Source organism: Camelus dromedarius, chromosome 5 (assembly GCF_036321535.1).
Source record: "Camelus dromedarius isolate mCamDro1 chromosome 5, mCamDro1.pat, whole genome shotgun sequence".
NCBI classification, from domain to species: Eukaryota; Metazoa; Chordata; class Mammalia; order Artiodactyla; family Camelidae; genus Camelus; species Camelus dromedarius.
The window spans coordinates 32478450-32491206 of NC_087440.1; the positions used below are offsets into that span (position 1 = coordinate 32478450).

The following is a 12757-nucleotide window of genomic DNA, read 5'->3' on the forward strand; positions in this document are numbered from 1 at the left end:
AAGGAGGATCCCCTGAGACGCGCTGGGGTGGGGGTGGGGGGACTTCTCCACCCGAACAGAAATGGAAGAGGGGAGGCTTTGAAAGAGTGTAGCTCACCCCTGCAGAACTTCCTCCCACATCAGAGTAGCCAGAGCTCAGAAGCCTGAGAACGTTTCAGGAGCGCCTCAGAGTTCCCAGGCCCAGCCCCGGGGCCTGGCCCAGCTCCGGCTTGGAGTCTTGGGCCCAGGGCTCAGTGCAGCCTCGGGTGTCCGGACAGCTCAGCCTCCTGCAGCCCCAGGTGAGCTGCAGGGCGCTCTCCCATCTTGGTCTGAGCCAGCCTCCCCCACCTCCACTGTTCCTGATTGTGTGTGTGTGTGTGTGTGTGTGTGTGTGTCTGTGTGTGTGTGTGTGTGTGTGTCTGTGTGTGTGTGTGTGTCTGTGTGTGTGTGTCTGTGTGTGTACACATACATATCTCCAAAGGAAACTCATTGTAATGAAAAGTATTGGTCTCAGGGGTTTCCTAATGTTTCAAAGATGTCTAACAGCCTACAGCATACTGAGCAAACTTTTTCTTCTACTTTTCAACATCTCTTAATTTTTTTATATAAGAATGTTCAGGAAAGTGAACTTTTTCAAAAACCATGCACCTGAGAGAAGGCTCGGCTGAGGAGGAGAGGCTTACTGAATGTTTGTATTGGTCAGTGAGTCTCACTAAGGGAAAACGCATTTTGGGTCTATAGAAGTAACACATGCTCATCACAGAAAGACGCTTAAATACAGAACATATAAATAAGAAAATAAAAATTACTGGGAATTCTACCACCCCGAAGTCATCATCACGAATGCTTAAGTGTCTTTCCTTCCACTCTTTGTCTACTGACTCGTAAGCGGCTGTTCTGTCGGCATTGGAATTGGGCTATTTAGAACTCCTCGTGCCTTCCTTTCCCTTTCTCTTCTGGCCCCACGGGGGTGAGAGTGTGGGGAAGCACGCAAGAGGTCAGGATCGCCACGGACAAGGGCATCAGAGACACGGGTCTCTGGACACTGGACAGAGAACACTCAGTGCAGAGTAACTATTAGGATGAACGGCATCCGAGTCTGATTTCATCTGAATGGAAAAGAACCAAGAGTGGGGACATGGGGACACTCTTGATTCATGATGGAGCCGACTCTGGGGGTCCAGCCCCTCTGCTGGCCGCACCTCAGACTTCACTCTCTTGTGCTTGCTTCTTGTTTTCACCTTGTGACTCAGCAGTGGGAGGGCAAGTGTGGTGACAGCGCCCTTCTCACCCAGCCCAAGGCAGGGACCAGGGACCCCCACGTTGCTGGCTGACATCCGGCCCAGGAGTCTGTGCCGGGCTGAGCCTCCCCTCCTCCGGTCCCCTGGGCTTTGTGTCTGGAAGGAAGGAAGACCAGCAGCTCAACCTGCGCAGACTTTCAGGGAAGATGCAGCCACTCCTGCTCGTGATGGCCGTTCTTCTGCCCGCCGGGCGGGGACAGGTGAGTGACAATCCCCATTCCTCGGGCCTGGGTCCATCTCACTAAGCCCCCTGTTCTCCTGACCCTCCTGCCCAGCTCCAATTTCTGAACCCCAGCTCCAGGCCCAAACCCAGACAAACAAGTTCGATGCCGCCCAGACATTCACATGGGCGGATGGCAGGAAGGCAGGGTGCTCACTGGAAGCTTTAGCAGGGCACAGCCCCTCTCTCTCTCTCTCTCACACCGGGAAAGTGGGTTGTGCATTTGGCAGAGGATGTGAAGCTACAAAAACCAAGTAAGTAAAACCCCTCACTCCAACCCGGGAAAGGGCAGCTCAGCCGAAGCCACTGCAGGCTGGGAGTGGTCAGTGGACCCAGCTCAAGGACCGGTGAAGTCTCTCAGGGCCCCCCACCCCTCGGTCCTGCCCAGGACAGGAGCCCAGGGTGCGATGGATCAGAAGTGGCAGGATGGCAGCACCCAAAGCTCTCCGGGTGCTAAGCTCTGCCCCGGCCCCACGCAGCCCACTTCCAGTCCCACCTCCCCTGCCTCCCAGGCCCTCAGTGGCCCCAGTGCCTTTGGCAGTGCCCTCCCCACCCCTGTGCCCTTGAATCCACCAGCGCCGTCCCTGCCAAACTTCAGCCAAAAGCCAACTGGAGGCTATCACTCATGCAGCCGGAGTGTTCACTGCAACCCTAGGGTGTGTTAGGCCCTAGGACACGAGGATTTCAGAGAATCCCACTCCGTAAGCTCGTAGGAAGATTATTAGAAAAGGACACCTATCAATCTGCTAACAGAGGCTCAGAGTAGTCAGGGAGACCCGCAGGGAGCGAAGGCTCATCAGGGAGTCCTGTCCACCATTCTCCGGGGCTCCACCACGTTGAAGGCAGACCTTGCCTCCGCCACGAACGTGTCTGAAGCAGGACGTGAAGGACAAGCTGACCCCCTTTCTCCGAGGGGGAGTCTGAGGCTTGAGGTTAGAAAATGTTACTCTGTTGCAAAGAGAACCTGGAGGACACTCCCCTGGGGTCTGCAGGGCTCTGTGGACACACCTCAAACGCCACCTTCCTGATTTTCACTCCTGACCACAGCCGCCCCTGTCACCCTGTCTCCCAGCCCTCTCTTTCAGGGGAGATCATCGGGGGCCACGAGGCCAAGCCCCACTCCCGCCCCTACATGGCGTTCGTTCAGTTTCTGGATCAGGAGAGGATGAGGCGGTGTGGCGGTGTCCTCGTGCAGAAGGACTTTGTTCTGACGGCTGCTCACTGCAGGGGAAGGTGAGGGGCAGCAGCCAGCCTTCCCCTCCTGACACCCCCGCAGGGACCCCGTCCTCTGCCGGGGGGCCGAGCCCAGGGAGGGCCCGCAGCTTCTCATAACACAAGACCGAGAGAGCTCATCAGACGACCATCTGACGGCAGGACTAAGGTGATGAGAAGCTGAGAAACAGGGCAGTAAGTTTCGAGGTCCGGGGATCAGAGGTGAGAGCAACACGCATAGGTGAGAAGGCGGGGACCCGACCGGCCAAAAGCAGCATCAGTGAGGAAGAAAGCACGCATTGAAGTCAAAGTGCAAACTCAGAGAAATTTCACGATACTGCTGAGAAAGCTCCATCATGTCCCTGCCTTCATGTCATTGAGAAGCACAGGGCTGGGCGTCACTCCGCCCCAGGACCTTCTGTGGCCTCAATTTCCCCTCAGCTGCAGCCCTGCTCTGCCCCCGTGTCACCAACCCCGCACGGCTCTGGGGCTGGCCCTCCTGTGACACCACACTCCCCACACGCTCTCTGCTCTCTGTGCAGCTCAATCAATGTCACCCTGGGGGCCCACAACATCAAGAAGCAGGAGGGGACCCAGCAGGTGGTCCCAGTGAGAAGAGCCATCCCCCACCCAGACTATAATCCTAAGGACCACTCCAGTGACATCATGTTACTGCAGGTAAGGAACCTCCCCGCTTCTCTGCCCTCCTGGAGACACACTGTCTCCCCTCCCACTGCAACCAGTCCCTTTCCTCCCTCCCGTCCTGGCCGCCCGACCTGTCCCCGGGGCTCAGGTGAGAGCGAGGGCTCTGCGGTCTCACTGCAGTGTCCCGGCCCGGAGGCCACTGGCTGAGCTGGACCCTGTCTCTCCCCATCAGCTGCAGAGAAAGGCCAAGCAGACGGCAGCTGTGAGGCCCCTCAGGCTGCCCGGGGACCGGGCCCGGGTGAAGCCAGGACAGGCGTGCACTGTGGCCGGCTGGGGGCAGGTGGCGGTGGGCGTTCCAGCCACCACTCTGCAGGAGGCAGTGCTGACGGTGCAGGAAGATCGTGTGTGCGAATCCCTCTTCCCAGGCTATTACAGCCACGCCACCCAGATTTGTGTGGGGGACCCGAGCACGGTGAAGACCAGCTTCAAGGTCAGGTTTCCAGCATCTAGGCACACAGGCCCCGGGGAGCAGAACTCAGGGAAGGTCTGGGGCTGGGGAGAGGCCATCTTCATTCCTCAGCCCGAGGGCTTGGGCAGCCTGGTCCATGAGTCCACACTTTAGATATTTTTCCTGAGTGGGTCAGGGTGGAGGGGGCGGAAGGATCAGTCATGTGGCAGCTGTGTTATCAGCAGAGTTTCCATGAGGACTGAGAAGAAAGGTTGGCCTGGGTCTCAGTAAAGACCAGTTAGAGCCAGACGGGAGCCCTGGGACCCTGCCCTGGTCCCTGACAGACAGCACCCAGCCCCAGGCTCCAGGGAGGGCGGGCCCCGCTGAGGACCCTCAGTCCTTCCTCTCTCTGCCCACAGGGCGACTCCGGAGGGCCCCTCGTGTGCAAAAACCTGGTCCAGGGCATTTTCTCCTGTGGGAAACAGAACGGGACACCTCCAGGAGTCTTCACCAAGGTCTCCCACTTCCTGCCCTGGATAAAGAGAACAATGAAGCGCCTCTAACAGCAAGCTGGAGACTCACCTTTTTGTGGGCTGGCCATCTTCCTGGGGCAGCGGCAAGAATCCCATAGGGGTTGGCAGTGGGATCGCAGGGCCATAATAAAGGGATCTCTAGAGCAAAGATGACTGAATTCCTGTTTATTCAGCGACCACTTCTGATATGCAACAGCCCTGCCCCAGGCAGCCCTCTGCTGCCAGCTCGGGGTTCTGCTTCTGCCTTTCTCCCCAGGCCTCGCTCCGCCCTAAATCCCATGCTGTCTGTCTAGAGTCTCATTGTGTTACTGAATGCAAGCTCCTGTGCCCGACGCACCGTGAGTCCAAACAAACTAAAACGTTGGAGTTTGGAGCGGAGAAAGGTTTGTTGCAGGGCCGAGCCAAGAGAACCCGTGGCTCATGTTCCTCAAATCCCAAACTCCCCAAAGGCTTTCAGCTGAGCCTTTTTAAAGGCTCGCTGAGGGTGGGGCGGCCCAGGGTGTGTGCTCAGCTGTGCACAGTCCTCTGATTAGTTGATGGTGGTTGATCCTTAGATGCCAGGTCTGTGTGCTACTTACGCTTGATCATCAAGTGGTTAATTTCTTCAATCTGGTGGTGGTTTTGAGCATCTGAAAAACTCAGGAAATATGCAGGAGATACTATTATCTGGGTACTTCAGAGAGGAGCTCCAGCAGAGCCTATGGGGGAGGGGTCTGCCCCCCCCCCCCCGGGAAGGCCCCATGGGATCCTTCTGGGTTACAGTTGATTTCCCAGTTACACGTCTTTGGTGCTTATCCTTCTGCAAGGGCTGAGTCTAAAGGACTGTCCATTAGAAAAGGACAGCCTTCTCTCCCCCAGAGTGGTCCTCTCTGGGCCTCGGGAACCTCTTAGCTTCTCTAAGCCACATCTGTCATCAACCCCTCGGCAATCGGCAGAGTAAAGAGCAGGTCAGCGGAAGGAGGGTGAATCCAGGAACCCAGGAGGTCAGGGGCCATACCAGGGACACTCAGTTTCCTGTTTCCAGGGCCTCTCTCCGGTGAGGGCAGGCTTCCCCTGTAACCAGCACTGGCCATAGCTTAGGAGGCTGGGATGCTCCCACAATGGCCCTCAGCCTCCCCCGGTCCCATGTCCTGCTCTGCTCCCGGCACTGAGCTCAGTCAGCCTTGCTCCCTGACTGACCGGCCCACACCAGCCCCTGTTTTCCATTTGAGGGCCCTGGCCACCAGCTCCTTTCCCTGCCTGCTCACCCTGCCTTGAGACAGCCTCCCTGCCTTCTCCCCAGCAGAGGTCCCATTGCCCGTGTGAGTTCTCCTCCACTGCTTGTCCCTGCCTTAGCTGAGGTGCCAGCCCACCTGGTGCTTATCAGAGAAGCCAGAACCCACCTCCCACCTGGGCAGGCCAGCTCAGGCCCTCGGTCCAGCCCAGCACGCCCCAGGGGCTTAGGCAGCACCAAGGCCTGTGGAGACTCCCAGCAGCCTCAGGCCTTCAGCCTGTCCTGCACTCAGACCCCTGCCTCCCCCTGCTGGCGGCCTGGGATATGGCAGCCTTGTGAGCCAAAGGGACCCAGGGCTGCTGGGCAGGAAAGCACCACTTCGCCGTCCATCAGTAGTCAAGGGTTGATCCCTCTCTTTGTGCCAGCACATAACAGGCTCTGTCCCCGTCATTGGGAAACTTACAGTGATGAGAAATTTCTTCTACGTTCCCCTGGACCCTCATCCAACTCTTCTCTCAAATGTGCCTCTGCGGGGGCTGTGAGCTCCAGGGAAGACTCAGCAGAAGGCCTTATGGGCTGTCTTGTGGGAAGCATAAGCTTTTATTTCCTTCATACAGTATTTTCTTAATTTAAAAAATTCTTATTGAAGTATAGTCAGTTACAGTGTTTCAATTTCTTTTCGTCCTATTTTTGAAGGTGCTGGATTTTGCTTTCATACACATGTGATTCATTTGCTATTGTTTTTAGAGCCTTCTCTTCTTGATGTTCATCTCACTCAATTCAGTGTTTGTCCAATTACTGTGAATTTGTTGTGTTCTGTCACATCCAACTCACTGGCGGTACTGTTTGATAGATACAGGACATCTGGGTCACAGCAAACTGTCTTCCCCTTGAAACGAGGCATCTCCTGGGTTTCTGGACTGAGGTTCATGCCCCTACATGTAATATAAATAAAGATAAGTCTGTCCCAGGGTGTGAGCCAGAACCAGCGGCAGAGTGGCCAAGGATATCCACCGCTACGGGCAAGGGTGTGTGGACTTGCGAGGCGGTGTCTGACGGGTCAGCCTGCCCCCTTACACCTGGCAGTAGGACTTGACATAGTGTGAGGTAGATTAGGAGGAAAACTATTACCATATAAAGACTGTAGCTTCATGAAGACCGGACTGCCCTGGGTGGCTCCTTGGAACGATTTCTGTGTGTGTTTACATTATTTCTCTCTTTCTTCTAGTGATTTTATTTCTAGGACTTTATCCTGCGTTAGGTCTAAAGTGTGTGTTTGTGGGGGGTGTATAAAAGGGTTACTCACAGAGATGTTCATCACACCATTACTTAATAAAAGATCTCAAAATGGAATCAGTGTTGATGTCCAAAATAGGGAGCTAGTAAAATATTACACATTCACATTGTATATCATGCAGCCTTTACCGTCTACATTATCCCCACTCTAGAAACTAGGCTGAGAAAACAAAAGAACGAAATCTAGGCTAAGAACATTAGTAGGCAAGTTATTTTTAAAAACCTAATAAATATTTGAGGAAAAGCAAAAGCTCGCCAATTAATCAATGCAAATTAAAAATATTAACCATTTTGCTTATCTGATTGAAAAGGATGACAAAAATGATAATACTGAGATTCAGCAATTACATAGAGAAAGTGGCACTTTCACACCTGTACCTAAAGGTCCTAAAAAAAAACGGGAAAAGGAGTCTGATGTCGTCATCAACCACACAGAGAAAAGTGGAGAAGGTAATGCCTAAACACCTTACACAAGTGACATCTTAGAAACAGTACTTAATCCAGCACTACATTGGGGATAAGCTTTTAAAATTTTTTATAGCTTGAACGCTATGGAAACTTTAAAGTCACAACACAGAATGACATTTGCCATATGGAAGAATGTTCTCTAGGTACGTTCAGGTCATAAGTAATGTATTTGACTACATGCCTGTTACTACACTTGAAAATTTAAATACTGGAATTAAGTGAATTTCCTCTACACTTGCATTTGATTCTGCCAAGCACTTGGGAAACAGTTCATAAGCACATGAACGGAAGTTCAAGCTTGGGGAGTTCATGAAAGTCCAGGTAATTCCATCTTTCATGAAATTACATGCAAGGATTAGCCGATTAACTCTTCGTTGTCAGTGTGAGCTTGTAGACCTACGAGTCCCCAGATCACCGCGCAGAGGGTCTGGTTAGAGCTGCTCGTGTGGGTCTTGGTCTGTCGTTTCCGTGCCGCTCACCTTACGTGCTCATCAAGAGAAGTTCAAATTTTGTGTGTTCAGTAAATTTCCTCAGAACAATAGTAGCTGTCTGAGTGAACTCCCATTGTTCCTTCAGTTGTGGCCTGGTAATCACTCTTGCTTTGGCAGTTCTTCAAAGCTTTGAAGAGTTTGAGACCTTTTCCTCGGGTTAGTTTTGGTTGTTTTTGGTAGGAAGATGGAGTGAAATCGCAGCCCCTGGCGATGCGCTGCTACCCATGTCTCAACTGGGTGCCTATTTTCACTCCCCTTTCTTTGCACTCTATTCTTTATCCTTTTCTCTCTCTCTCTTCTTTTAAAGTTGTGTTAATGTTTTTAAAACAAAATAAAGTGCTGAAAAATTTAAGTAAGAATAAATTCAGATCTCCTAATGCTCAGGCACTTACACAGCTGTTACACTATTTCCCCTTTGCCCTGCTTTCTGCTTAGTACTTCTCAGATACAGAAACACATTTCATGAGCTGTAACCATAATACACCTAAGACACAATACATGTATTAGAGAAAGGACTAAGTTCTTTGCAGCTTTGAAGTAAGTGCTAAGCTGTGTGTGTTTACGGACAGGGAGAAAATCCTTAACTTTCATAAGATTTTCAAGAGGGCTTATCACAATTCATAAACAACTGAGAATTGTATTAGTTTCCTCTTCTGATATTTTTGCAACCATGTCCCTGTGGGACACAAAAGCCTTCACCCTGAGGAGGAAGCAGGAAAATTGGGGTCTTTCGCAGTGTCGTGATTTCCACTGAGTCTGTTGGGGCTCAAGTGACCTGGACGGTAACGGTCAGGGGCAGAGCCTCGTTCTTCCCTGCTCTTTCCCTGGCAGTGCCGTCCACCTGCTCAGGAGAGAGAGCTGCTCAATCTGCTTGACAAGTTCTAGAAAGAAGTGGAAGTAGCCATGGTCTGAGCAGGGGGCCAGGACAGATGAGAAGACAAGCAGGCTCCAGTCCCAGGGGGAGAGTGTATCCAGCAGGACCCTATGGGGCCTCCCTGGGACAGACCCCTCCCCCAACGCCCTGTCCTCTGCTGTGGCTTCCCTCTGAAGTGCCCAGATAATGTCCTATGCATGTTTCCTGAGGTTTCCGACGCTACAAACCTCCACCAAATGGAAAAAATGAACTATCTGATGATCATGAGCACGAGGCCCCCAGACCTTCTTGTCCTGGGGACTGATAATGTTAACAGCTGTGTTACCTCACGTCATCCAATCAGAGAACTGTGCATGAGCCGATCACATGCCCTGGGACGCCCCTCCCTCACCTGGCCTTTAAAAATGCCTTGCTGAAACCTCTGGGGGCTTCCAGGGTTTTCAGACGTGTGTCCCCTGTTCTCCTTGCTCAGCCCTGCAGTACACCTTTCTCTGCTCCAAACTCGGACGTTTCTGTATTACTTGGCCTCATGGCGCCTGGCAGGCAAAACTGTGCTCGGAAGCGAGAGGAAATGAGGAAACAGACAGCTACCAGCTTTCAGGCTCCTTGGGAGGTTACTGAATTTGGTGGGTTTGGGGCTTTGGGACACAGCGCCCCAGCCCCCGTCCTTGGGGCCCTGGGTTCCCATTTCTGCTCCCGGCACCGACTCAGCAGCTCTACAGGGTATTGGGTGACAGCCTGGGGGGCCCTCTTTCCCCACACCACGGGCAGTTGGTGGGCTAGCCCCGTGGGCACCCTTGGGTGATGAAATCTAGCACAGCAGCAGGGGATGGGGCTGCGGATTCTCCAGCCCCCACCTCCCCCTTCCTTCCTCTCTCAGGGGCTCAAAGTCTGGCAGGAGGAAGCACCAGCAGCAACTGCCTGGCCGGCCTTCCCAGGAAGATGCGGCCACTCCTGCTCCTGGTGGTCTTGCTCCTGCCCCCCAGGGCGAGGGCAGGTGAGTGACCTTCTCTGTCCCATAGACGCTGGGCCCAGACCGCCCAGGCACCTCCTAACGCTGTACCATTGGGCAGCTCATGGGAGTTCACAGCTCCTCAGCTTTCTCATCTGTAAAACAGGGATTCTGTCAACGCCTACCTCAGAGAATCACTGAGAGTGAGAGTACCTCCCGCAGAGAAAGCTCTTGGAATTGCCCCTGGGATACAGTACTTGCTGTTCTCCGTGGCGGCGTCCACACTCCTTCTGCAGCTCATGGGGCAGAGCCTAGGAGAGGAAGACACAGCGATAGCAGCCGCATCAGCCCACGTCTAGATCCTTAAACACCAGTCCCGTGCTGGGCCCGGGCGGGCCTTGAGCTGGACTCCCAGGGATCTGGGACGCTCCCTGAGGAAGATAGTACCACAGAGGTTCAGGGAGAGGCCACTCCAGAGGGCTCTGGATTTGCCATCCTGACAGCAGAGAAACCCTCCTCCTTCTGGGGGCTGGACCTGGCCCTGCCTTGTGGGGAGGTGGGAGGGAGCAGAGGCTGGGATGGGGAGTCAGCAGTGCTTCCTGCAGAATCTGGAGCCCTCTCCCAGTGCTGCTGCTCTGCAGACCCCAATTCCCACCACCAACTTCCCCTGTGCCTCAATCATCTCTCCTGCATCCCAATCTTCCCGGCTTTCGGGAGTCACCAAACTGATGCCCACATCCCCCCCACCACCACCACCACCAGTGCAGAGATAAGTGCCTAATGCTTCCTTTCAGGGAAGATCATCGGAGGACAAGAAGCCAGGCCCCATTCCTTCCCCTACATGGCATATGTTCAGATCCAGACTCAAGTGGGGGCAACCATTTGTGGAGGATTCCTGGTGCGAGAAGACTTTGTCATGACAGCGGCTCGCTGCTTGGGAAGGTGAGGAACTAAGGAGCTTCTGGCAGCCAGTAAGGCAGACCCAGAAGAGTTCACGAGGGGAGCCATCTGTAAGCAGGGTTCTAGCCAGGAAGGGGTCAAAAACAGACCAGGTGGGTCTTGGGGGCAGGGGGTGGCCAGTGCAAATGGGGAGAAAAGGAGGACGTGATAAAAAAAAAAGAGCAGAAGGGGAGATCGAAGGCACACATCAGGGCTCAGAATAGGGATTCAAGTTCTTTCTCTGTTATTCTGGGGGAGGCAAAACTTAAGAGCTCTGCATACCCCCATCCCCAGCTCAAGGCTGGGGCACAGGTCAATCAGCCCCAACCCCACCCTCTCCTCAGTTCCCTCAGCTGCAGTCTCCTGCCTGGGCTGTTCCCCTGGCCCGCAGAGCTGCGGACCTGAGCTCCTGCAGCAGCTCATACCTACCTCTAGCCTCCCTTCCTCTGCAGCCAAATGAATGTGATCCTGGGGGCCCACAACATCAGCAGGTCTGAAAGCACCCAGCAGCAAGTATCTGTGCGCAGAGCCATCCGCCACCCCAGATACAATCAGCAGAACAACCAGAACGACATCATGTTACTGCAGGTACCGCCTGCCTGACCCTCTGCTTCTTCAGCCCACATGGCTGCTCCCAGCTGGAGCCTCATGGGTCTGGGACCAGGGAGGAGGAAGCAGGGGCAGATGCCCAGGGCACTGGTGGGCACGGGGTGAGGTCGGCATACGTGGCCCCTGAGTGCCTGCCCTCCTCCGGCCAGCTGGCGAGCAGAGTCAGGCGGAATCGAGCCGTGATGCCAGTGGCCCTGCCTCAGAGCCAGAGCAGGCTGAGTCCGGGGACCGTGTGCACCGCGACCGGCTGGGGCCTGGTCGGCCTGAACAGGAGGACAGACACACTCCGGGTTGTGCAGCTGAGAGTGCAGAGGAATGGGGAGTGTCACAGACGCTTCGATTTCTACACTGGCCAAACGCAGATTTGTGTGGGGGACCCAAGAGAAATGAAGTCTGTCTTCCTGGTAAGACCATGGGCATCACCAAACCCTGCATGAGACAGAAGGGGCTGGGCAGACTGGGTACTGGGGACAGACTACATCCTTGTGGCCTCAGTCTGGAACCCAGACCAGAGTGAGGTGGGGGCTTTTCCCATCAATCCTGTCTCTGGGGACCAGGAGGAGCAGCAGACACATAGGACACACAAGTGCAGCCTTCTCCTGGGGAGGGTGAAGGTACCTTGACCTGGGTTGCCTGGAGAAGTAACCTCAGCCAGGGCTGAAGGCCAGTGATGGAAAAATCCAGAAGCTTGACTTCTGTACCCCCACCACCCAGCCATCTCACACACACCCAGCAATGGAAGGAGCCCACCCACCCCTGTCTTCTCTGAGGGCCAGACCTAGGGCAGCAGGAGTGGGAGCCCTGGAGGGGGGAGGCCTGGCTTAGCGTCCCTTCCTCTGTTTCCACAGGGAGACTCTGGAGGCCCCCTGGTGTGTAACAACATGGCCCAGGGCATTGTCTCCTATGGAAATCAGTTGGGAACTCCTCCAGCAGTCTTCACCAGGGTTTCCAGCTTCCAACCCTGGATAAGGAGAACAATGAGACGCTTTGCAAAGCGGGGACCAGACTGAGACCCCACTGAAACTGACTCTTTCTGGGGCAGAGGCCAGCTCCAGGGTGGTTCCCAGAGCCTTAATAAATGTCTAAGCCTAGAGCCGAAATAACTGATTTCTCATTTGTTCGTAAACATGATTCAGAACACAATAAATGTACACCAGGACTGAGTCTGAGCTCCTCCCGGAAAATAGGGTCTCTTGCCCAGGACATGCAAACCCCTGTCCCTACCGTCCTGGGGGTCAGGATGAGCGTCCTCCCTTCCTCTGTCACTGCTCCACCCACAGCCTCAGGGAGTGATGGAGAGACATCTCTCTCCCCAGAGCAAGGCTCCTTATTGTTACCCTCCCAGAGACTCCCCGCTAGGTGTTAAGGTGTACCCCAAACCGTGTGCCATCGGCGTGGGTAGGACAGGCCGACCAAAGGAACAGAACTGAAATTCCACACGCGGCCCACTTTAACATGTGGGTCACGTGGCGTCTCAAATCACTGGGAAACAGTGAACTCTTAATAGATGCTGTCTAAACAAACTGATAGTCATTTGGGGAGAAAAGATAAAGCTGGATCCGGGCTTCTCATCATAA

The 12757-nt window shown here is 54.2% G+C and overlaps 2 protein-coding genes across 3 annotated transcripts; both read left to right on the forward strand.

Moving 5' to 3' along the window:
- The first annotated feature begins 130 nt into the window (after positions 1-130).
- Positions 131-4486, forward strand: LOC135321299 (granzyme H-like). Of its 2 annotated transcripts, XM_064485869.1 has the most exons (6): positions 131-278; positions 1275-1480; positions 2573-2733; positions 3255-3390; positions 3590-3847; positions 4225-4486. In XM_064485869.1, the coding sequence occupies exons 2-6, from the start codon at positions 1427-1429 to the stop codon at positions 4366-4368; spliced, it is 753 nt and encodes a 250-aa protein (XP_064341939.1). In that variant the 5' UTR covers positions 131-278; positions 1275-1426; the 3' UTR covers positions 4369-4486. The 2 variants fall into 2 exon arrangements, with proteins under 2 accessions (XP_064341939.1, XP_064341938.1); XM_064485868.1 differs by lacking the exons at positions 131-278; positions 1275-1480 and adding an exon at positions 1515-1754.
- A 4699-nt stretch (positions 4487-9185) lies between these two features.
- On the forward strand, positions 9186-12266 carry LOC116153491 (cathepsin G-like). Its single transcript, XM_064486372.1, is given in 6 exon segments — positions 9186-9677; positions 10427-10574; positions 11024-11159; positions 11330-11584; positions 12029-12169; positions 12171-12266. Coding segments are annotated over 6 exon segments (969 nt in total). The 5' UTR covers positions 9186-9484.
- The last annotated feature ends 491 nt before the right edge of the window (positions 12267-12757 follow it).